The following is a 25,560-nucleotide window of genomic DNA, read 5'->3' as shown; positions in this document are numbered from 1 at the left end:
GAGTGAAAATCTCATTCTGGAAACTTAAACCTTCTTTTTCTGATGTCTGCCGATGGATTTGACACCTTCTGTGTGGTTTTCCTAGAGTATAATCTGTATCCCTCTTCTATAAGCTGTGGGCCGAGAATTTGTCTCGTGAGTTTGCATTCTTCCTTCAGTATACTTTCCATGTCACTTTTCGAATGGAGTGTAAGTGTCCCACTTGCATACAATATTTCAGGCTTGATTATCCTCGATCTTTGTTTGAATAGATATGGATTTCTTGTTATATATGCCGATTTGTAGACGAGTCTTCTGAGAGATCTTCGTTCCTACTGCAGCTTCGAAGATTTCAAAGAGACGTTTGAAATATGTAACTCTGTTTGTCTTTGTCGTATTATGTGTCTAATTTTTGAATGTTTAATTTTGAGCATAATAATTCAGACTTCTGGTAGGAGATTTGCATGCCAACTTTTTCTGCCCATTCTTTCAGTATTTCTATTTGTTTGGCTGCTGTTGCTTCTTTACCTGAGAGTGTGGCCACGTCGTCTGCGAACGCTATGCTTGAGATTTCTGTTTTGTCCTGGGATCGTTCTAGACGTATTGGTTGCCAGTATCCTAGGATTTTCAGTTCTTTTTCTCATTCCTCATTACTCGGTCCAGGACTACGTTGAACAACAATGGGGATAATCCGTCGCCCTGGCCTACTCCAGTTTTGATCATGAGGGATTCAGAGATTCTGCCCACTAATTTAAATTTTGATGTTGTGCCAGCCAATCTTTGTTTGATTAGCCGTAGCGTTTTTACGTAGAGTCCACGTTCTTTTACGATGTTGAATATGTTCTTGATAGCCTTGTATTTTAGAATTGCTTTCAGGTTGAAGATTTGCTCTATGCATGTACGACCGAGGCGGAAGCCTGCCTGGTATCCACCAATTGTGTTCTAACTATTTTGTGTTCTCTGGAATAATTAGACTGAGAAAATTTTGTAGGTAACTTGTAGAAGGAGATCCCTCTGTCGTTGTTCGAATTTGTGTTATCTGTTTTCTTGTACAGAGAGTGGATAGGTTCACATTTGCAATTTACTGATGTAAATATAATATCAAAATATTTGTGATTAAAGTATATACAAATATTACAAAAACCATAAAAGACCAAGGTAGCTCGAGGTCTAGGTGTGAACTGTATACAGTTATTAGCACAAGGAAGGCTTTCAGTAATCTGAAGTACACCGATAATATGTACAGCATTCCAGTGCGTTAGATTGACATAATATCAGAGTACATTGAATTGACAAAATTCCTTTTATTTATTTTTAAAAAAGTTTGTAAAAAATATTGTGATTTTTTTATGATATTAGTCTAGATTAGATTAGATTGGTGCTTGTTCCATAGATCATGAATACGACACTTCGTAATGATGTGGAACGTGTTTATTTTAAGAATACCTACATGTTATGAATGTAGTTTTTGCATTGTTTCACTCACCTAGACTTCGAGTGGTCTTCTGTAAGCTTATTCAGCGGCTATATATTTCTCACATTATACGTGCCTTATAATTATTGTGACTGTATGGGCAATAGGTATTGGTGCTGATATAAGGTATGTTCTTTTATAATTACATAAGAAGTTTGATTTTAAAAAATTTAAAATAAAAAAAATAAAAAATATGCACCGCACCTTAGTGCATCTGACATGAATATGAATGTAATTTGCAATCTTTATGCTTTACAGATCCGATGATAGCCACTTAGATTTGCCGAAACCAGTGACGAAAAATAGTATTATAATTAGCGACCTTGGCTGTTGAAGCTTTTTGCCTCTATATTTCATATTACTCCAGATCGATTCCCACACTTGAACGATGTCAACCATATTTAGTGTATTTGTGTATGTGTACACACACTAAAGCTGAGGACTCGCTTAGTACTTGCAGCGTACCAGGACGACGCTCTGTCATCGCCCTCGCTTTTTATGGCAGAGAGTCTCCGAGACAGACTGCGGGAGTTATTCATGGAGGCGGAGACAGCCAAAGTTATGACTCCCGAGGGAATGCGCGAGCTAGCACTGAAATGAGTTCTGCTTCCATCTCTCTCTGTGGTAATCTTTTTCCCTCCAATGCCACCACATTGCGCCTACTTTACACATGGACAAGTTAAGCTGGCAGTGGAAAGCTTCAGTGAACAATAACATCGTCATTTTGGCTAGGATATCATACTCACTCATTTAATAGACCCAACAGAGCTGCTGTTGATCGGCCGTGGAACGTGGTCTGTTATTCGTTCGTTCATGCTCAGACGTATATGACACTAGACGTCTATTTACAAAGCTGCAATTAGGAGCAGATACGTTAGTTGTCACTGCACGTCATTCTAAACATGCTGGTAGCCTGAAAATTAGAGCACTGCTAACTTCAAAAAAAGTTTATTATCATTTCCTTTGCACCATTATTTCACTATTTTCGCCTTCAGTCACAACAAATAGGTTTCAGCTACAAGTGGTCACGGCAACTGGATTTAGGACAGCTAACGTCAGCTACAAAATTTTATTCTGCCTACTTCCGACATTTGTGAAAAAGAGATCAAGAGAAAATGTTCACATTTTATTAGGTCTGTATAACATCTCCAAGATAAGGAAACTGAATTACTCTTTATGTAATACTTTCACGCGGAATCTGGGAAAGGAAATAATGAAAAATCTAGAAGCTTATTTAATTTTAACATTGAAACTACACGAAACCGAAACTTCCAGTTTATCACTATTACTGCTTATATTTTATATTTAATAAGAACAAATTGAGTCGAAGAATTGCCAAAGGCTATGGTGTTCGAGTTAAAATGCTTCTGCATCTGTATTATACAGCTTTTTCCACAGAGGATAAGGAAACATCGTGGGTTACTAAGTTGAATTGAGAGGGTGTATAGTGAAAAATGCGGCAACTACAAATAAAGTAAAGAGGAAACGAATGGAGAATTACACGCAGGAAAAGCTAACAATTATCAGTGTGACGTTACAAGGGGAAAGGAAAATGTAAGGAGCAGTTCAGTCGTATAAAGCTGTTTGTCACGGGTGAGAACAACTCTCTTCGAACGAAGAAATTGACTAAGCTGGAACGCAGGTAGTGGTTCAAGAAAGCCATTTATGGACGATTCACTGCCTGAAAGTAAAACTAGCCCAGTGGAAAACACAGAAACCAAGAAGTTAGATACATTTCGATGGTAATGCTACAGTGTGATACTGAAAAATACGTGAACATGTGAAGGTAGAAACACAGCGTTACTAGCCATAAAAAATGAGAAATATGGGAATTAAGCATCATAGGAGGTAGAGAGAGAGAGAGAGACCGACGGAATATGTGTTAGTTTTATACCGAAGGACACATGAAACAGAATGATCTAAAAAGCATTACAAAGATTGTAATAAGTACTGAAGGTTTTGGAGTAATCTGATTATAGTTTGTCAACTGGGTATACATGACGAATGGAACCTCAAAATAAAATGAAGATGAGTGAAGCGTTCTGCCGTTTTTATTCTGTACCGCAAAATGACTTCCAGTTATGGCAACCTCGCTTTGGCTTAACTCGATTGCACGCTTTGTATTCTCATAAAGATAAAACAACCACTCAATTTTTAATGTCTATAATCTTTTTGATACTTAGTTTTGAGATGCATTTTGTTGTGACATAATGTATGTGTCAATTCCAAATTCTGCAGCGCACTCTTTTAGTTTTATTCATTCTGGCACAGATATTTTTTCTAGAACATTGCTATTAGCTATAACACAGTTAGTGTTTAAGTAATGTAATTTATATCCTGATGTATTTTTAAGTTTTGATCTTTCATCGGCTGATTTTTTTACTGTCGCTGATTTACGTAAATTGAAATTTCCATTATGTTAAATAAAAATTGATTATATGTTGACTAGATTTGTAACTATAAATAACGTTTTATCTGGTAGTGGAATTTCTGTTATGTGAATTTTGACCTATAAATCCTCTTTAATATAAGGAATCTGAAAAATCTGTTGTATTGAAATGTTGTTTTACCTGCACTTCATACAATTTGCCTCTCGTATTATGGCTTTTATTTATATCTCGAAAACACTGTTGGAAATAAGAGCTTCAATATTCATGACGACGATTGTTATTCCAGTGTAGCATTAATAGAGTAACTGCAGCATTTTATAGCAGTAACGTGTCCATATAATTTTATTTTTGTTATTATATCTGAAAAGCACTAATGCTTTTGGCGTAACTAATCCTTGTAATTTTTATTCTGCCTTTAGAGGAAGAAGGTCGGAAGGACTTGTTTTCGTGTAAGTACTCTGATTTGGATTTCCCTATGCCTTGGATTCAATGTTAAATCTCCTCCACTACCTAAAAGTAGTGGGTGCCAGGAAACCTAATGTATAATGTCTTGCTCCACCCCTGAAGCATTTACCATGTCTGCTGTCAGTGTCCGTATAGTCATATGTATCTTTGCATTTAACGACCTTTTATCCCTCAATAAGAAAAAAAATTTTTCTTGCATAATTGCCCCAACCTTCAAATTATATTATTTTAATTGTCATTGATATCGCTTTTTTGCTCTTCATTTAAAACATTTCACATTAACGATCTGTGTCATCCCCCATCCAGAAAATTAGCACGTTCGATGCTCCTTTAAACATGGTTGATTATAATCGCTACAGTTTTAAATGCGAAATTGTATTAAAATCCATCTCTGCATGCAGTCTCATCAAATCACAAGATATTTTTCACTCCGAAAGTAAGACTTATATAGTGGAATTATTGTGTAAATGTGGCTCCTTAGTTAGCCAAATACTGACATTGCTAGAAAAAAAAATTGTCTTATCTGGTCTGCACAGACCCCTAATGAATCCATAAGACATTCCAAAGCTGCTTGAAAGTATTTTCGTCAATATTTCTATCCCTAGTTAAAATGTTCGAGTTTTGTAGGTAGTACATGACTATTCTGTCGGTAGAAAACTAAAGTTGAACACATCGGGTAAAACACCAACATGTTAAGGCCTCGTTCAATAAATAATTCCTCAGTTTTTTTACAGTCATTAAGAAGTGTAGGAAAAGATCCTTTCAGGTGCTTGAAATGCGATGCTTATTTTGCAAGTGTGCAATGTTTTGAATAATTTTGACAGATGACCCAGCAGCGGTGAACCATCAAAACAATGCAAGACACTCTTTACAAGGAATGTGCAGTAATTGAAATTTTCCCTCTAGCCGAAAGATTCATCGCGTGAGAAACAACAGTTGATAGTCAAAATAAATCTCATTTATTGTTCCACCTCAGTTGCTCATTTAAATTAGATTAAATATTGAGATCACTCAGGACCACCTTCAGATCTAAAGCAAAGTAAAACTAAATACATACTATCAAATATTCTGAAAGAAGTAGAAAAAATTGTACTTAAATGTAGAATTTACGTAAGTATTTGCATCAGCAACCCGTTTTTTCTACTCAGAGCCACATATCAGAGTACTGTGTTTTGCATTTGCGGTCAGTGTTTTAAATAGGTAGGGGAAGGGGAGGAGGGGGTAAGGGTTAATGGAATGGAGCTGATTGGGGGAGGATAAAGGAAACAGGGACGGGGTATTGGGGATGTCATGAGTTCAACAAAAAGCGTCTTTCTAAAAATATAGAAAGTATAATTATCTAAAACTTCTCGCTAAAATACTAATAGTCCTAGACAGTGAGGATGTAAAATGTACATGGCATAAAATAATAAAATTATAAAGTGGACCGAGGGGGATTGAGAGCAGGAAAAGAAGGCAAGGGAGGGGGAGGGGGGCAGAGTGGCAAAGGAGGGGGAAGGAGTGATAGTGGCGACGATACTATGTGTTTAACAAGAGATGGGCTAATATAGTAAAAACAACAATTATACGTTCTTCTGTCAAAATAGCAGAATGGAAGTGTAAAAGTGTAAGAAGGGATAAAGCAGTAGATTATGAAAGTGGGAATAAGGTAACGAAAATTAATTAGTACCTTAAGATAACAAAAATGTGGAACTTTGAAAGTATAAAATAAAATTTTACAAAAAACCTCATCGCCTAGAAGGATGGATGGATGAATTGTGAAAGACATCAAAATCGTAAAATTACCCAACTTGGGTATGTAGAAGACCTAGAACTGTATGAAGTGTGATTAAATAGTATCTCTAGAAAAACAATGGAAGAATAAAACCATAAAAATTGTAAAACAATAAATTACATTACGCAATAAAATAATTTTTTTCACTGCTGCTTGCCTGAAAATATGTTCCTCATAATAATTCATATGAGCTGAATACAGAGCTGCAGTCGGATATGCTGTGGCACGTCAGGAAAAAAGGTTATGCCCGTATAAACGTTATCAAGAATAATGCTATTAACTAAATTGAATTGCCAATGTCAGGGACCCTTAGTTACACTAAGGCTCACAAAGTCTTGGTTTGAAAGTGTGTAGAGCTTCTGCTGTTCTCTGCAAAAACCGACAGTAATCCCCCATCATGTTGGTACTGAAGCGGCATGACATCTTGCTTGCATGGTGAACATCTCCTCGCCGAATCCTTCACCGTGCTGAGATGCGAATGCAAGAAATGCATCTTTAGTGACATTCGGCAACTGAGGCTCAGGAAGGCTGTTAGCAATTGTCCACAGTTTCTGCATAGTTGTCTGCTCTGTGGTTCCAAAGAAAGTTGTACTCGACAAGCGCAAATGCGTCCCAAGCTGCTTGCTCTCGTTCCGTGAGCTCCAATCTGAATTGTAGATCTTGAATCAATTTTCGTGTTTCTGGTCCAACGAAGACTCCTGATTTCAGTTTTCCGTCAGTTTTCATCCTTCCAAACTTGCCTTTTAGGTACTGAAGATCACAATTTGTTTTAACTGTCTCTGCAGCAAACTGTTTCGTAAGACGCAGTTTGATATGGAGTGGAGGTAGCTAAATCTCATTACGTTCCGCAAGATGTACATGTTGAACTGGCTGTCTGTCTGCAGCTGAATTTCTGAGTGTCCAGTTTTTCACTATGTGGTGATTCTTGTCATCGCGACTATTCCACAGGCAAAGAAAGCACATGTGCTTTGTATACCCAGTCTGTTTTCCTAACGGAAGGGTGCAACCATCAAAGCCCCGCAAACATTCCAATTATGCTTAGAGCACATAATCAGGATCAAGAGTGTTAATTGTTTCGTAGGTTTCCTTCATTCCCACGGCACGAGCAATAGGAATTGATGATTCCTGGTTCCTATTGTGTAACAGTGAAGCCCTGAGACTGCTTGACGTAGAGTCAACAAAAAGTGTCCACTTTTCTGCTGAGTATGTTATGTAGTTCCTTAATGAGTCCTGTCACGTCATGACAGTAGCAAGCATCACGTTCAACAGCATAGTACGCTGCGAATTTCATGTCGTGATCTCGAAAATTCGTAACTGTAGCAGCTCTCTTTAGTAAGTTTCAGTCCTTCAGTCTGGAACCCAACAGCTCAGGCTTTTCTTTCGACAGGAACAATTCGCGAACTAAGTCGTCCTGTTCGGCTTGGCTTATCAACTGTGCCTTTATTCATGTATTCCATAGCTCCAGTCACTACCAGTACTTTCAGCATCATTTTATTCGTCGTTCATTGCATCGGTTGAAGGAGGAATTAGTACTGGATAATCTGTACTATGTGCTACAGGCAGTAGAGCAGACTCACAATCCAGATACACGATTTTTGACTTGTTCTTCTTGTTGTACCCGGATATGATGGTCAAGCAGAAATAGCAAGCCGAGTGGTGGTCTTTCTCCTCCTGGCAAATCATGGGAACAGCAAAAGTCATTCGATTTCGCTTACCGTTTAACCACTGGTTTTGGCCAGAATAACAGACGGTGCAACAGAGATGAGGAGCCCAAGATTTTGTTTAATCTCCGATTTCAAATCCGAAGTAATGTTTGTAAGCTATACGTAACTTTCTGCTCATGTTCTTGCGCTAGTCGGACGTCTTATACCAGCCACAAATATAGAAAAGCAGTCCAGACAATTCACACAACTGCACATATTCACCTTTCGTTTTCTGAATAACGATAGACCGATTTACCGAATCGTCTTATAGGAAATCAGTTAAATGCATATTGCTGCGACTGTTGATTGATAAAACGCAGAACCACACTAGCACGAACTATTCTCTAGTCAACTCCGAATCAAATTGTTGGACGATCAGGAGATACTGCACGGGAACAAATTTTATAAAACATTTTGAAACCTCCCTGTATGATTTTGTTCGCAGACAATTTAGAAATCGTCGTGAAGTAGTTGCATCTTGTCCAAGTCTGCCTGTTTCTTTTTACTACTACACACTTATCTTTCCACAGTCACATAAAGCAGAGTAATCTTGAGAATACACACACATGCATACACATTCACACAATCGTACGTCAGACACGACTCGTTGATGCAGCCACGTGTTAGCCAATGTACAGGCTTTTAATATCATATCACTTTCAGTTATAACTTTAAATCCAGACACACCATTTCTGATTGAAAAATCGTGTTATTTTCACCCAGTAGCAAATCACTGCTGCGTAGTGTTATAAAAGTGAAAATACGTGTAACAACTGAAGTTACAAGGAACAGGTTGTGACAGATCAGGTTAAATTCCTCCAGAATGAGATTTTCACTCTGCAGTGGAGTGTGCGCTGATATGAAACTTCCTGGGAGATTAAAACTGTGTGCCGGACCGAGACTCGAACTCGGGACCTTTGCCTTTCGCTGAGAAGTGACTGGTTCAAATGGCTCTGAGCACTATGGGACTTAACATCTATGGTCATGAGTCCCGTAGAACTTAGAACTACTTAAACCTAACTAACCTAAGGACATCACACAACACCCAGTCATCACGAGACAGAGAAAATCCCTGACCCCGCCGGGAATCGAACACGGGAACCCGGGCGCGGGAAGCGAGAACGCTACCGCACGACCGCGAGCTGCGGACGGCTGAGAAGTGCTCTACCAACTGAACTACCCAAGCACGACTCACGCCTCGTCCTCACATCTTTACTTCTGCCAGTACGTCGTCTCCTACCTTCCAGACTTAACAGAAGCTCTCCTGCGAACCTTGCAGAACTAGCACTCCTAAAAGAAAGGATATTGCTGAGACATGGCTTAGCCACAGCCTAGGGGATGTTTCCAGAATGAGATTTTCACTCTGCAGCGCAGTGTGCGCTGATATGAAACTTCCTGGCAGATTAAAACTGTGTACCGAACCGAGAAAGCCCGCGAAAGGCAAAGGTCCCGAGTTCGAGTCTCGGTCCGGCACACAGTTTTAATCTGCCAGGAAGTTTCAAGGTTAAATGCATTTGTTTCCCCTTGCTGGTGTTTTACGGCAGGCAGTTTTTCAATAGGTGCGAAAGTCAGTTCATAGCAGTGCTATAGGGCAACGAGTAAAGGAAGTTAAAATGTCAGGAAGAACAGAAACTGAGGCCAAGATCGGCCACGTTCGGGACCTGCTTCCGACATCCTGAATCGCGCGGATGCGCTAATTTCTGCGAACTGGCGCATCGCCAGCCGACAATTGGCTCTAGAGTTATCGGTGAGCATTGGAAGTTAATCTGAACTGATTGAGATGATGATAAAACCTGACTGACGACAATGTAACACAGTTACCCGCCCTTTGATTTTCGTGCTCCTGGCGTGTTCCTGACAGATCTCTTGCACACGATTTGCGCTGGCTCCTGCTAGAGGTCAAGGACGCGGGATATAATAAAAGAAAGCTCTGGACGTGCAGAAGCGGCGATTCGTGCCGCCGAAGCCGGTGCTCCGGCGGGCCCGCGGTCACGCTTGAATGCCCGCTGCGGTCCGCCCCCAGTCACCTGCGCTAACTGCCCTCGATGCGAAATGGCCCTGTGGCACGCGAACTCCACGCTGGCCGATGGAAAAGCCGGGCGCACGCGAGATTTTTATTTCCTCTGGCCTCGGGTATTCAGACGGCCTGCTGCTTACTCAGTCGTCAGTATTCCCCAGAAGAAAGATCAGTCTGAAGTGCTGAATGCAAGGACATGGCCATCCTAGACATCCTACTTTCTGTTCTATTTATTGGCACAATGAAGCGATGGAGAGCGTAAAGCGTTTTGTGAACAAATGTGAAAATCATTCACCTATCTGATGAGGAATAGCTCCCGGAGATCTTCTGAACTTGGGGACTGAGGAAAGTGGAGATTAATTGTTTCTTATTTTGTCAACAAATAATGTGAAAGCGCTGCATGAGGCCGGAAGCATAACTGAAATAATCTAATTACCCTTTATCGCTCTGTTCTTTTACAAGCTATAGTCCGCCCAATAGCTGAACGGCCGCCGGCACGGTAGCTCAGCGTGTTCGGTCACAGGGTTTAGCTACCCTCTGTAATAAAAAACTGAGTGAACGGATCAACGAACAACCTGAACGAGTGTCATCGGACTTGCGCCTCGACCAAAGTCAACGAACAATATAGAACAAAATGAGATTTAAATAAAAACCGTCAGTGCGTTGGATTGCCACGCACAGGGGCCCGGGTTCGATTCGTGGCTGGGGTGGGACATTTTCTCTCCAGTAGGGACTGGATGTTGTGCTGTCCTCATCATCATCTCATCCTCATTGTCGACGAGCAAGTCGCCCAATGTGGCGTCGCACTCAATAAGTGCGACGGCTGTACTTCCCTTGTATAAAATCCCGGTCACTGATGCCATACGCTCATTTCCATTTGTATTAACTGTACAAGTATACATTTATTAGCTTAAGCCTTCATCCTAATAATATTAAACGGACATTGACACACAGCATCTCTTCAGTAAGTCGAATGTACAACCTTATAATGTATTATTGCATTAGTCCACCTTCGGTCGTACTACCAAATTGTTTATGACATATTCTGTCTCTTGAAGATGTGTCTGATGATTGGTTAAGCCGAAACGCCTTAAGTTATGAAGCTAACGAAATATGGAAGCTTGCGACACGGAAAATTGCGTTTTATAATTGACACAACCGTAATTTTGTTGGCCTCGAATGATTGATAAATACATTCTAAGGCAAGAAGAAGTCGCATCAGGAAGGAATTATCCCAATGAGACGGGAATCGGTAGATGTGATGCATATGTATAGACAAAAAGTGATTACACATTCAGATAAATTGGATGATGTATTCAAGAGAAAGAGATTCACAAACTGAGCAAGTCTGTAACGCCGAGATCCGACTGTGGCCCTTACGCAAGCGGTTATTCGGTTTTGCTTTGACAGAGGTGTTGTATGACCTCCTGACTGATATCGTGCCGAATTCTACGCAATTGCCATGTAGATTGTGAAAATCCGAGCTGGCTCGAGTGCCCTGCCCATAATGCTCCGATTTTTCTCAACTGGACAGAGATCTGACGATGTTACTGGCCATGATAGGATTTGGCAAACACGAAGACAAACAGTAGAAGCTTTCGCCATGTTCGGGCGGGAATTTTCTTGGTGAAATTTAAGCCCAGGATTATTTTCCATGACGGGCATCAAAAGTGGACGTAGAACAACGTAGACGTACCACTGCGCTCTAAGGCTGTCACGCATGGCAACCAAATGGGTTCTGCTATGAAATGTGATGTCACCCTAGACCGTCACTCCTGGTTGTCGGACTGTATGGTGGGCGACAGTTATGTTGGTATTCCACCGTTTTAGCTTAGAATACCGTTGACTGGAGTAGAATTATATTTAATGATGAGTCCCGCTTCGAACTGATCCTCAATCAGCAGCGTGAAGCACGGGGGAGACAGTGCACGTAAAACGACTCGATGATCCGGCGGAATACTTTGCACGAACTTTAATCTTCAGTCCAGTAGTTGTAAACTAATGTATTTGCGTTGTAGACGTAAGATGTTGAAGCAAAACCCCGACAAGACTACACACAGAAGTAAACTGAGCAGAGATGTCAACCCTAAGAGCTTTTTTTTCTTTACTATTTTACAGAAGGCAAGTAGAACATTGTAATAAAATCTTCTTCAGTTTCTTGCTGCGTCAATTCGTAGTATGTCCGCAACGTTCTGGAGCACATACGTTTTAGAAGACAGGATACACTGCGAAATGGTGAGGCAAGAAACCACAAAAGATTTTGTTGAAGTTTCACGCCGCGAAAATTTGCATTTCTTATAGTAGAAATAATGTCTGAAAAACACATATTCACAGCAGAGGACCTGTTTCAGGCGAAAACATATAGTACAGTTCGCTTTCAGCTTCCAAACTAATTGAAAATCCGTCACGGACTTATTACTGAATCCCAATTTTCAGGATATCATTCTAATACTTGAGAGAAATATGGGACTGTTGGGTACACTTAAACAATTGCGGGAAGTAAATATTTGTAGTGTGTGCATTATTTTGAACAGTGATTTCTTCTACGTTCTTGCGTATTACGTTCCCTTCCTTATGTGTGCCATGATTTAAACAGTTCTTCAGATCACTCATAAGACGTTTAATGACAAACTGTCTTTTTCTACCCCTGCGAATTTTCTTCTTTCTCTCAACGTATCCTTCCAGTGCGAATTTCATCTCAAGTAAAACATGGAAGTTTATAAACCGAAGTGTTTCGTTATAGCAACATTTTTCTTGGCGAGATAATTTCTACGCATCATCGGCTGTTTGCAAAGGTGTTTTTCCCTGCTCACTGTGTGCTCTCTTCTGTATGTGTTAATCGGCACCCAGATAAAGTTAGTTATCACAGTCTGGTCATCTGCAGAGAACTGCAGCTGTGTAATCGAAAACGACCTCTTTCATCTTTACGTTTGCCTTCGTCGATGCTAAATTGCGGTTCCATATGAGGTGCTTTTATCTTTAATTTGACTCATGGCTTATTTCCCTGGCGTTTCACTATATTCCAATATCAGTCACGACGTTATTCAGAACGATGGCATCTGTATCTCCCAATGAAAGCAGAGCGCTGACCATCGACACCCCAAACTTATTGCTATTCGTGGGAAAGAATTTTTGGAACCTTGAATGAGCAAAACTTGATGCATTTTCGAAACAGCATATAAAATTCAGTACTCATGTTACACCTGCTAATCCAAATTGAGGGACAAAGTCGTCATTCGTTTTTCGCATTCCTGTTCGGATGATACAGCAAAAGACGTCTTGATTACCCCTGCAGTGGAAGCGCCCAGTACTTTCATGTCTCTTACGAAACCATGTAAGACACTCGAACACAGTCCTCCATCAAAATATGCAGATCCTCGAATGGATATTAACGTAGCCATGCAAACAATCTGATATTCACACGCTATCAGGGAGATGATATTTCAAAAATCTGTTGGCGCACATTCTCTGCCTCGTGATGACTGGGTGTTGTGTGATGTCTTTAGGTTAGTTAGGTTTAAGTAGTTCTAAGTTCTAGGGGACTGATGACCATAGATGTTAAGTCCATAGTGCTTAGAGCCATTTGAACCATTTTTTTGTTGGCGCACAAACATAGTCTGCACTGCAGTGACAGTTACTTAGGCGGCTGTAACTGCACACTAATTCACATCATTCAGATGCTTGTTCAACAATGTTGCCAGTTTAAATGAAAGCACAGTTCCCTTAAATGATCAGTCCTTAATTCTCTGCGCAATGATTGCGGGAACCTTTTAATTCTGCAATGAGGTTTCCCGTAAAGTGAAAAATTTTCACGTTATCGAGCAGTTTCTTTATTCGGCGATACATGTTATTAAACAAGGTAATTTCCTCCTACGGCAGTCAATAACTGTTTGTTGTATTTTATTTTGTACTGCTTTTGTTCCTTCCAAGTACTCCTCAGAACACTGTACGTTTGTGTCAACTCTTTTCCCGATTCTTTAAGGATTTCTTGAAGACGGTTTTTGGCATAGCGCATAGCTCTTTCAACGTTTCTCTTCGGTGGTAGCATTTAAGAGGACCGCTGTTCAAATTCCGGTCAGACTGTTCAGACACTTTTTTTAAATTCCTGTATCGCTTAAGATAGGTGCTGGAATGGCTCCTTAGAAAAGGATACGGCCGATTTCCTTCCCTCTGTCTACTCAATGTAAGCTTATGCTCTGTCTGTAACGATCTTATTCTAGATGGATATTCTACTCTGCGTTCCTTCCTTATTAGGTACTGGTGAAACACTGTCTTCTATATTTTGTTTCCTATTTCGTAGTATAGAACAAGAAAAAATCGAAAAGGGCCGTCGTTTGCGTATTCGGAAGCTGAGGCCCCAATATAACATCGGATTTGTCAAATATTCACAAACAGGCAGTGATGTGTGACCGGATGCTTTATTGCTGTTTTGCCACAAACAAGACGTAATTTTTCTCCGAGACCTTCGCGCAGATGGCATAGATCTGTCAAGTATTTCATATTCATTGAACGATATCGTAGCAAGAAATGACGCTGTCAACGTCGATCGAACCTGATAAGCTTTTTCGGGTCATGGCTCTTCAAGAAATTTCTGTTGGTGCGAATCGGCAATAGTTTGTACGTCATACACACAGAAACATGTCTCACTATCAGTTATATGTAGTTTGTACACTTCTGAGAAGTCGTGAATTTCACGATAATTTACTTCAAAGCGATGTTAACTCGACACTGCTGTTTGTCTACATTACAAAATAATGGAATAAATTTTGCTGTCGCACGTTTCACGAACAAAATGCGTTCAGCATGAGCCCAAGGCTGTGGCCACATCTTCACCGTCAGTGCTGATGATTCTGCGATTGTTGAAACGCAGTTGCGTCCAGCTCCTTACATGGCCCTCTGATAAGTGTGTTACATGTCAACACTTGTATATTCACCCACAGTTCGTCAGGACTGATATTCGTTTTAACATGTCTGTGTGGTATAACACTTTACCATATTCGCAAAAAAATTTGTAGATACTTTGTTCATTTTTTCCACACCTTAAAAATGGCGGAGTACCAAAACGAATATAGGAAACTCCAAAATGTTAGCGATAGGTTTCAGTCTTGACTGAAAATGTTAGCTGGCTCTTTCAGGAGATTTATATTCTCGTCCGATATGTCGTTAGCTTATGAGTTAGTGCACTAAAGAGAAGAGCATACTAAAATATAGTTCGCGAGACCCTAATCGTGTGGAATAAACGATCACTGCAAGACGTTGCTTTATTGGTGGATGATATCGGAAGTTCACTGAGGCTTTTTGCAGATGATGCTGTGGTGTATCGAGAGGTTGTAGCAATGGGAAATTGTACTGAAATGCAGGAGGATCTGCAGCGAATTGACGCATGGTGCAGGGAATGGCAATTGAATCTCAATGTAGACAAGTGTAATGTGCTGCGAGTACATAGAAAGATAGATCCCTTATCATTTAGCTACAAAATAGCAGGTCAGCAACTGGAAGCAGTTAATTCCATAAATTATCTGGGAGTACGCATTAGGAGTGATTTAAAATGGAATGATCATATAAAGTTGATCGTCGGTAAAGCAGATGCCAGACTGAGATTCATTGGAAGAATCCTAAGGAAATGCAATCCGAAAACAAAGGAAGTAGGTTACAGTACGCTTGTTCGCCCACTGCTTGAATACTGCTCAGTAGTGTGGGATCCGTACCAGACTGGGTTGATAGAAGTGATAGAGAAGATCCAACGGAGAGCAGCGCGCTTCGTTATAGGATCATTTAGTAATCGCGAAAGCGTTACGGAGATGACAGATAAACTCCAGTGGAAGACTCTGCAGGAGAGACGTTCAGTAGCTCGGTACGGGCTTTTGTTAAAGTTTCGAAAACATACCTTCACCGAAGAGTCAAGCAGTATATTGCTCCCTCCTACGTATATCTCGCGAAGAGACCATGAGGATAAAATCAGAGAGATTAGAGCCCACACAGAAGCATACCGACAATCCTCCTTTCCACGAACAATACGAGACTGGAATAGAAGGGAGAACCGATAGAGGTACTCAGGGTACCCTCCGCCACTCATCGTCAGGTGGCTTGCAGAGTATGGATGTAGATGTAGATGTAGATTTTGAAATTCACAGACTCTGCCAAAGGCTCTGCGTTGGATAGAGATATTTTGATAGTATCTCGAAAACTGTTATTGAAAACACCAGCAAATTTCGAGTTTTTGATCCTCAAAGGCATTTTCATAATCAGATTTATATTCAGAGAAGCGTACATGGAATGAACTTCATAAGCGTCGTTGAATGAGACGTTTATACGGTGGAATTACATGGCATGAAGATTACTTCGTTGATGTAATTTGCTAACACATTTTGTTTCACTCAAGTTTACGATTGGCGTTTACGTGAACCGAGGCACGCAGCGAATGGCTCTTTATGTGATCACGCATAGTAAAAGACTCATTATTCGTGGATAATGTAAGTCTCTAATAGCTTCAATATGCATACGAATAGGACTATAAAGAGTACTTCTGAGTTGCAACTTTTGTCGTCTATTGCCTGCTTTCACGATGTTCGTCAGTGCATAGCGAGTAATTTTAAGAGCAAGAATTGTAAAATTAAAGCCTCAAATTGCTAAAAAAAGCAGTAAATACTACAGCATCCTGTAATTTAACAGTACTCATAGAATGTACACTCTAAGAATGTCATAGCAGCCGCTGAAAAAGAGTTACCTCTCCAATGTTGCGGTGCGGGCGTTAGAACGGTATGGCAGGGCGTACATGGTTAAAGTAAGACAAAATAAATCTCGCATAGTGTCTGAATCACTATTGTTCACATATTCTTTTAGAACTATTGAGTGATTCCAGTATTTTCCAAGTGTAACTAATTTTGTTAAATGCTACATCATACTTCAGTGGAGCAAACATCTGGCTAACGCTACGAAGTATATTCATTTCCTGTTTTTGAACGCAGTGACTTGCTTTCCTGTGCGAAACCCTTCATCTTAGAGCAGCACGTATATCAAACGTTCTCGACCAGTCGTCAGTTGTTTTCCACTCTCTTTCTTCCCCCACAGTTTCTATCCTCCTCTAACTCCCTCAGGTATCATGGAATTTATTCGCCGTTGCCTTGCATCCTGTCATCCTGTACTTTCCTCTTGTCATCTTCGAATATATTCCTTTCAGCGCCGATCCTGTGATTTCTTATCTCTCTTCTGAGTTCTAAACATACCTGTAAAATACATCTCGAACATTTAGAATGTCATGTTTTCCTGTTTTCCAGTTCATTTCCACAGAACGCAGTGCTCCAGATGTACGTTCTCATAAACTTCTAGAACTTTCTTCCTCAAATGAAGCCACATATTTGATTCTAGTAGACTTCTGCACCCTCCTTACTTCATTCGTCATGTAGAACCCGTTTACTTCGTCTACAACGTCACCGCATACCGACGTAAAGTTCATTGCTGATCTCGTTGTTTCTGTTCCTCAATACTCTGACCTTTTCTTGGTTTACATTCACTTTACATTCTGTGCTCATTAGAGTGTTTGTTTCATTCAAAAGGTCCTGTAATCTTTCCCCACTTTCACTGATGACAACAATGTCTCTAGCAGACGATATTAATTGTAACTTCAAACTTTTCGCAAATAATTCGGACATTTACAATAAAACACTGTTTGAAAGAAGCTACACAAATATTATTTATTTATTTGCTTATTTAGTCTGACCAGATTAGGGCCTTAAGGCCCTCTCTTACATCTGACCAGGAACAACACATACAGATATATTAGCAAAACATTCATGAAAATGATAACAATCTATGAGATTATAATAAGCTAATAATAGTAATAATAATAATAATTATTATTATTATTATTATTATTGTTATTATTATAGTTCACAATAATGAACGTAAGGATAAATGGCAATAATGACAGTAATAATAAAACAACGTACATTAAAAATAATATATAGTCTAGAACAACTTAAATGATGTTTAGTATTGTCAGAAAAAGAAAGGATGAAGAATAACAGTAATAGTGGCTGTCAGGAGAGGACTTGATTTAAGTAAATAACTCTGTAAGCGAGGAGAAGGGAAATGTTAAAAGGGGAGGGGGGATTGAAGAGTGTGGGCTGGAGACCAGTATGTGGGAGAGATAGCTATTGCGAGAGAAGGTGAGCCATTAGCTGCTTTTTGAAGCATGGACGTGATTTAATTTCTCTCATATTTTAAGGAAGATTGTTCCAAAGTCGGGTTCCGGATGCAGAAAATGATTTAGGAAACATGACGGTGTTGTGTGTTGGCACTGAGAGGATCTTAGTTTGTTGAGATCGAATATTTCTGCTGTACTGTTTAGATAGTAATGTAATGGCTGAGGATAAGTAAGAGGGAGTCTGATGATTGAGAAGACGATGGAGTAACCATAAATTTTGGTAGTCCCTACATTTATCAGCACGTAGCCACGATAATTGTTCATAGGCTGGAGTGATATGATCGTAATAACGAACGTCACAAATATATCGGACGCAAGCATTCATCGCCAGTTCAAGCATGCGAGAGTTTGCGTACGAAAGTCCTTGGAGAATAGCATCCCCATAGTCGAGAATAGGGAGTGTTAGAGATCCTACGAGCATCTTCTTAAACTCTAATGGAAATACTTTTTTATATTTCTGTAGACAATGAAGGGGTGCAGAAACTTTCTTGCAGACTGCAGTAGTGTGTTCAATCCAGTCTAAGTGGTGGCCCAGGATTATCCCCATGTTCTCTGCAGAAGGAGAAAAGTTTGTTTCGGTGCCATTTATAATTAAGCATGGAAGAGACGCTCTGTGCTATGTTGTAATAAGTCTTTTGTGGGCGACTAAGATTGTTTGCGTTTTGGAAGGGTTTAGTATCAGACCTACGTTCTGCGACCATTCTGATAAAGCAAGTAAGTCAGCATTTACATGATCGATGGCTGTGTGCATGTTTTCTGGACTTGCACTGAGATATAACTGAAGGTCATCAGCGTACAGGTGGTATCTGCAGTTGGAGAGAATAGTTGACACATCATTAACATACACAACTGGCCATTAAAATTGCTACATCACAAAATGACCTGCAACAGACGGGAAATTTAACCGACAGGAAGAAGATGCTGTGATATGCAAATGATTAGCTTTATAGACCATTCACACAAGGTTGGCGCTGGTGGCGACACCTACAACGTGCTGATATGAGGAAAGTTTCCAACCGATTTCTCATACACAAACAGCAGTTGACCGGCGTTGCCTGCTGAAACATTATTGTGATGCCTCGTGTAAGGCGGAGAAATGCGTACCATCGCGTTTCCGACATTGATAAACGTCGGATTGTAGCCTATCGCGATTGCGATATATCGTATCGCGACATTGCTACTCGCGTTGATCGAGATCCAATGACCGTTAGCAGAATATGCAATCGATGGGTTCAGCAGAGTAATACGGAACGCCGTGCTGGATCCCTACGACCTCGTATCACTAGCAGTCGAGATGACAGGCATCTTATCCGCATGGCTGTAACGGATCGTACAGTCACGTCTTGATCCCTGAGTCAACAGATGTGGACGTTTGCAAGACAACAACCATCTGCACGAACAGTTCGACGACGTTTGCAGCAGCATGGACTATCAGCTCGGAGACCATGGCTGCGGTTACCCTTGACGCTGCATCGCAGACAGGAGCGCCTGCGATGGTGTACTCAACGACGAACCTGGCTGCACGAATGGCAAAACGTCGTTTTTTTCGGATGAATCCAGGTTCTGTTTACAGCATCATGATGGTCGTATCCGTGTTTGGCGCCATCGCGGTGAACGCACGTTGGAAGCGTGTGTTCGTCATCGTCATACTGGCATATCACCCGGTGTAATGGTATGGGGTGCCATTGGTTACACGTCTCGGTCACCTCTTGTTCGCATTGACAGCACTTTGAATAGTGGACGTTACATTTCAGATGTGTTACGACCCGTGGCTCCACCCTTCATTCGATCCCTGTGCAACCCTACATTTCAGCAGGATAATCCACGACCGCATATTGCAGGTCCTGTACGGGCCTTTCTTGATACAGAAAACGATCGACTGCTGTCCCGGCCAGCACATTCTTCAGATCTCTCACCAAATGAAAATGTCTGGTGAATGGTGGCCGAGCAACTGGCTCGTCACAATACGCCAGTCACTACTCTCCATGAACTGTGGTATCGTGTTGAAGCTGAATGGGCAGCTGTACCTGTACACGCCATCCAAGCTCTGGCTGACTCAATACCCAGGCGTATCAAGGGCGTTATTACGGCCAGAGGTGGTTGTTCTGGGTACTGATTTCTCAGGATCTATGCACCCAAACTGCGTGAAAATGTAATCACATGTCAGTTCTAGTATAATATATTTGTCCAATGAATACCCGTTTATCATGTGCATTTCTTCTTGGTGTAGCAATTTTAATGGCCAGTAGTGTGTGAAGCTATTGTATCACCACACTCTGAAAGGAACCTGACTTGTATACAATCTGGACCGCAAGCATTGCTTTTACTAAGTGATTTAAGCTCTTTTGCGACTCCCAGGATATCTGTTTCTATGTTTCTCATCTTGGCAGTTATTCTTGATTGGAATTCAGGAATATTTACTTCGTCTTATTTTGTAAAGGAGTTTTGGAAAATCGTGTTAAATAACTCTGCTTTAGTGGCACTGTCATCAGTGACTTCACTGTTGTTATGGCGCAGTGAAGGTATTGATTGCGTCTTGCCACTGGTGTGCTTTATGTACGACCAGAATCTCTTTGGGTTTGCTGCCAGATTTCGAGACAGACTTTCGTTGTGGAAATTATTGAAAGCATCTCGCATGTTTCGAGCTTCTGTAAAACTTTGCTAGTCTTGGGGATTTTGCGCTGTTTGTATTTGGCATGCCTTTTTCGCTGCTTCTGCAGCTGTCTGATCCATTTTGTGTAGCATGGGGGTCAGTACTGTCACTTATTAATTTATGTTATATATATCTCTCAACTGACGTCGATGTGGTCTCTTTGAAATCATTCCACATCTCTTCCACGTTTAGATGATGAGATCGGAAGGAGCGAAGACTGTTTCTTAAAAAGGCGTTAAGAACATTTTTATCAGCTTTTTTAAATATATATACTTCGCGTTTCCTTGTTAATGGGTGAGGGTGTTACGGCAATCAGCCTAACAGCAACTGTCTTGTGGTCGCTAATCCCTGTATTCGTCACGATGCTCACTATTTATCCACGATTGTTTGTTGCTAAGAGGTCAAGTATGCTTTCGCAGCCATTTACGCTTCGAGTGGGCTCATGAGCTATTTGTTCAAAGTAATTTTCTGAGAAAGCATTCAGTACAATTTCGTTTTATGACTGCCGCCTGCTTTAATCGTATATTTTTTCAAGCATGTCGAGGGTAGATTAAAGTCACCACCGACAATAATTGTATGAGTGGTGTACGTATTTGAATTGAGACTCAAGTTTCCTTAGAAATGTTCAGCAACAATATCTTCTGAGTTGGGGGGTCGGTAAAACGACCCAATTAATAGTTCAGTCTGATTATCAAGTGTAACCTCTGCCTAGAGTATGCCACAGGAACTACCTACTTCAATTTCAGTACAAGGCACACTGCTTCTGACAGCAATAAATACTCCACCACCAATTGTGTTTAGTCTATGGTTTCTGAACACTGCTAGATCGTCAGAAAAAATTTCTGCTGAAGTTATTTCCGGCTTTAGTCAGCTTTCTGTAACTAAAACTATTTGAGCTTCAGTGCTTTTTATTAGTGCTTGGAGCTCTGGTTCTTTCCTAACACGTCTATGACAATTTACAACTACAATACCGATCGTTTCTATGACTAACTTACTGCGTTTTACCTGCCCCCTTTTAGACAGACGCCCTTTCTGTGGCTCCCTGAGGCCTTCCAACCTAAAACTGCAGCACTTAATTTCTTAGAACAATGATGCCAGTAAGTGCGCACCTCCTCGCAAATCCACTATCAGCAGAGCAATCAATAGCAAGTGTAGCAACCCGTAGTTCGATCCAGTAGAGAGCACCTCGGTTATGGAAGCGCATCACGACGATGACGTAAACAATCCTCACTGGGTGAACGACGTGTCAGCGAAACATCTGGCTGCTGCTTATAAAAGCGTCGTGACGTCTATACGGAGGGACCAGGTGAGTCGCGAGATGTGCCACCTATCTTGAGTTGGCATGGTCCGCAAACATTTTGACTCGACAACGTCAGTATCTTTAGTGACACAAGTGATGTCTTGATACAAGACTATGGTTAGTAACTGCTTGTCTTTTCTCTTCCCCGTTTCCTAAACTTCAGACCAATACATGAGTATGCATTTTCCAACCACACCGACACCAAGACAGATTCTACATTACAGTCTTAGGCATGCAAAACGTAATATTGCGGTTTCACGGCTTATTATACAGGGTGAGTCACCTAACGTTACCGCTGGATATATTTCGTAAACCACATGAAATACTGACGAACCGATTCCACAGACCGAACGTGAGGAGAGGGGCTAGTGTAACTGTTTAATACAAACCATACAAAAATGCACGGAAGTATGTTTTTTAATACAAACCTACGTTTTTTTAAATGGAACCCCGTTAGTTTTGTTAGCACATCTGAACGTATAAACAAATATGTAATCAGTGCCGTTTGTTGCACTGTAAAATGTTAATTACATCCGGAGATATTGTAACCTAAAGTTGACGCTTGAGTACCACTCCTCCACTGTTCGATCGTGTGCATCGGAGAGCACCGAATTACGTAGGGATCCAAAGGGAACGGTGATGGACCTTAGGTACAGAAGAGACTGGAACAGCACATTACGTCCACATGCTAACACCTTTTTACTGGTCTTCTTCACAGACGCACATGTACATTACCATGAGGGGTGAGGTACACGTACACACGTGGTTTCCGTTTTCAATTACGGAGTGGAATAGAGTGTGTCCCGACATGTCAGGCCAATAGATGTTCAATGTGGTGGCCATCATTTGCTGCACACAATTGCAATCTCTGGCGTAATGAATGTCGTACACGCCGCAGTACATCTGGTGTAATGTCGCCGCAGGGTGCCACAACGCATTGTTTCATATCCTCTGGGGTTGTAGGCACATCACGGTACACATTCTCCTTTAACGTACCCCACAGGAAGAAGTCCAGAGGTGTAAGATCAGGAGAACGGGCTGGCCAATTTACGCGTCCTCCACGTCCTATGAAACGCCCGTCGAACATCCTGTCAAGGGTCAGCTTAGTGTTAATTGCGGAATGTGCAGGTTCACCATCATGCTGATACCACATACGTCGACGCGTTTCCACTGGGACATTTTCGAGCAACGTTTGCAGATCATTCTGTAGAAACGCGATGTATGTTGCAGTGCTCTCCGATACACACGATCGAACAGCGGAGGAGTGGTACTCAAGCATCAACTTTGGGTTACAATATCTCCGGATGTAATTAACATTTTACAATGCAACAAACGGCACTGATTACGTATTTCTTTATATGTTCAGAAGTGCTAGCAAAACTAACATGGTTCCATTTTAAAAAAAAAACGTAGGTTTGTGTTAAAAAACATACTTCCGTGTATTTTTGTATGGTTTGTATTAAACAATTACACTAGCCCCTCTCCTCACGTTCGGTCTGTGGAATGGGTTCGTCAGTATTTGATGTGGTTTACGAAATATATCCAGCGGTAACGTTAGGTGACTCACCCTGTACATTACATCGTTGTTGGACTGACAATGTGAGTTGAACACATTGAGAATTCCAACCAACTGCATGATAGGTATTTTCCTGTAATAAATAGTTGTAACTTAAGTGTTTATGAGCCTGGAAACGGGATAAAACATCATAAAGTTGCAATGTGTCTGTGACATCCCACTGTTCTACAAGACAAACTAATGTGTCTCCATTAGAAGGAATGATTACGCTTGCAGGAATGACGCCTCCTTTGCTTCTTTCTAGCAGCCACCATCACACCCCCCCACCCCCCTCCCCCCTCTAGAAAATGTAGTGGCGCGTACACGCTCTTCAGCATGTCCTTTTACCTGAGCCCCAACCGCCCGATCCGCGGCCTCGCATTAGCTTGTCCTGTGGTTGACGCACGCACGCCTGCAGCTACCCGAGCAGCGACGCCATCTGCGGCGGGGGCGGCGCCGGCGGCGGTGTGGGGGTGGCCTGCCCCCAACCAGCGTCCCCATGCGGGTCCCCGCCGCCCCCCGGCTCCCCGGGCAACAACAGCAGCACGGCCAGCACCATCAAGTCGTCATCCTTCTCCGCGTCGCCGCCCGGCTCCATGGCGCGGCTGTACGCCGCCTCCAGTGGCCAGCAGCAACAACAGCAGCACCTCAGGGTCACCGGGGCGCGCCTCGCCGCCTTCCGCCGCAACAGCAGCGTGTATGTAGTCTTCTGCCTCTCTCAGCTATAAGCGCTAGCCAAAAGCTAAACATAATGCACACAAAGCTGTCTGTGTGCACTGCGCACTCAGAAGTCTTGTTGTCAAATCACTACGGCCCCATGCCAAATATGGAGTCTATACCGCAACGTAACAGCAATACTCTCTTTGACATTCTGACGGTAACAGTAATAAAACACTCGGAATGAAAGGTTATTCACACCTTTTTCAGAAACCAGACTGCAGATTTAAGAGTCGTAGGGCATGGAAAGGTGGGAGCAGTTGACGAGAGGCCGAGACGGGGTTGTAGACTATCACCATTGCTATTCAATTATTTCAACTGAACAGTCTTCGAAGTAGAGGAGAAATTCGGAAAGACCATAATTTAAGTCGTGAGAAGTAATTAAAAGCGTTGTGATTTTTCCAGTGAAATTGTAATTATTTCACACAGCAAAAGACTTGGAACAGCAGTTCAAGGGAATGTACAGTGGTCTTGAAATGAGTTGATTATTTCATTGACAAAAGTAAAATCGTAGCAATGAAATTTAGTCCGTTTAAATCAGTTGGTGCTGAAGGTATTAGAATTAACACTAAACTCTAAAAGTATCAAATGAGTTCCTCTGCGAGCAACAAACTAACATGCACTACTGACCATGAAAATTGCTACACCAAGAAGAAATGCACATGATAAACGGGTATTCATTGGACAAATATATTATACTAGAACTGACATGTGATTACATTTTCACGCAATTTGGGTGCATAGATCCTGAGAAATCACTGCCCAGAACAACCACATCTGGCCGTACTAACGGTACTGATGCGCCTGGGCATTGGGTCAAACAGAGCCTGGATATCGTGTACAAGTTCAACTGCCCATGCAGCTTCAACACGATACCACAGTTCATCAAGAGTAGTGACTGGCCTATTGTGACGAGCCAGTTGACCAAACGTTTTCAATTGGTGAGAGATCTGGAGAATGTGCTGGCCAGGGCAGCACTCGAACATTTTCTGTATCCAGAAAGGCCCGTGCAGAACCTGCAACATGCGGTCGTGGATTATCCTGCTGAAATGTAGAGTTTCTCAGGGATCGAATGAAGGGTAGGGTCACGAGTCGTAGCACATCTGAAATGTAACGTCCACTTGTTAGAGTGTCGTCAATGCGAACAAGAGTTGACCGAGAATTCTAACTAATGGCACTCCATACCATCACGCCGGGTGATACGCCAGTATGGCGATGACGAATACACGCTTCCAATGTGCGTTCACCGCGATGTCATCAAACACAGATGCTACCATCATGATGCTGTAAACAGAACCTGGATTCATCCGAAAAAATGACGTTTTGC

At 41.5% G+C, this 25,560-nt stretch overlaps 1 protein-coding gene across 1 annotated transcript in view; it reads left to right on the top strand.

The window, feature by feature from the left end:
* Positions 1–22,003: 22,003 nt before the first annotated feature.
* The window catches only part of LOC124788999 (5-hydroxytryptamine receptor 1A-like), a 197,875-nt gene continuing 194,318 nt past the window's right edge, over positions 22,004–25,560 (top strand). The window contains exons 1-2 of the mRNA XM_047256286.1: positions 22,004–22,032; positions 23,935–24,213. Of these exons, the coding sequence (XP_047112242.1) occupies positions 22,004–22,032; positions 23,935–24,213 (308 nt within the window). The remainder of the gene's footprint in view (positions 22,033–23,934; positions 24,214–25,560) is intronic.

Source organism: Schistocerca piceifrons, chromosome 3 (assembly GCF_021461385.2).
Source record: "Schistocerca piceifrons isolate TAMUIC-IGC-003096 chromosome 3, iqSchPice1.1, whole genome shotgun sequence".
Classification (NCBI taxonomy): Eukaryota; Metazoa; Arthropoda; class Insecta; order Orthoptera; family Acrididae; genus Schistocerca; species Schistocerca piceifrons.
Note: the sequence above shows the minus strand (reverse complement) of the source record. Positions and strands in the feature narration are given on the sequence as shown.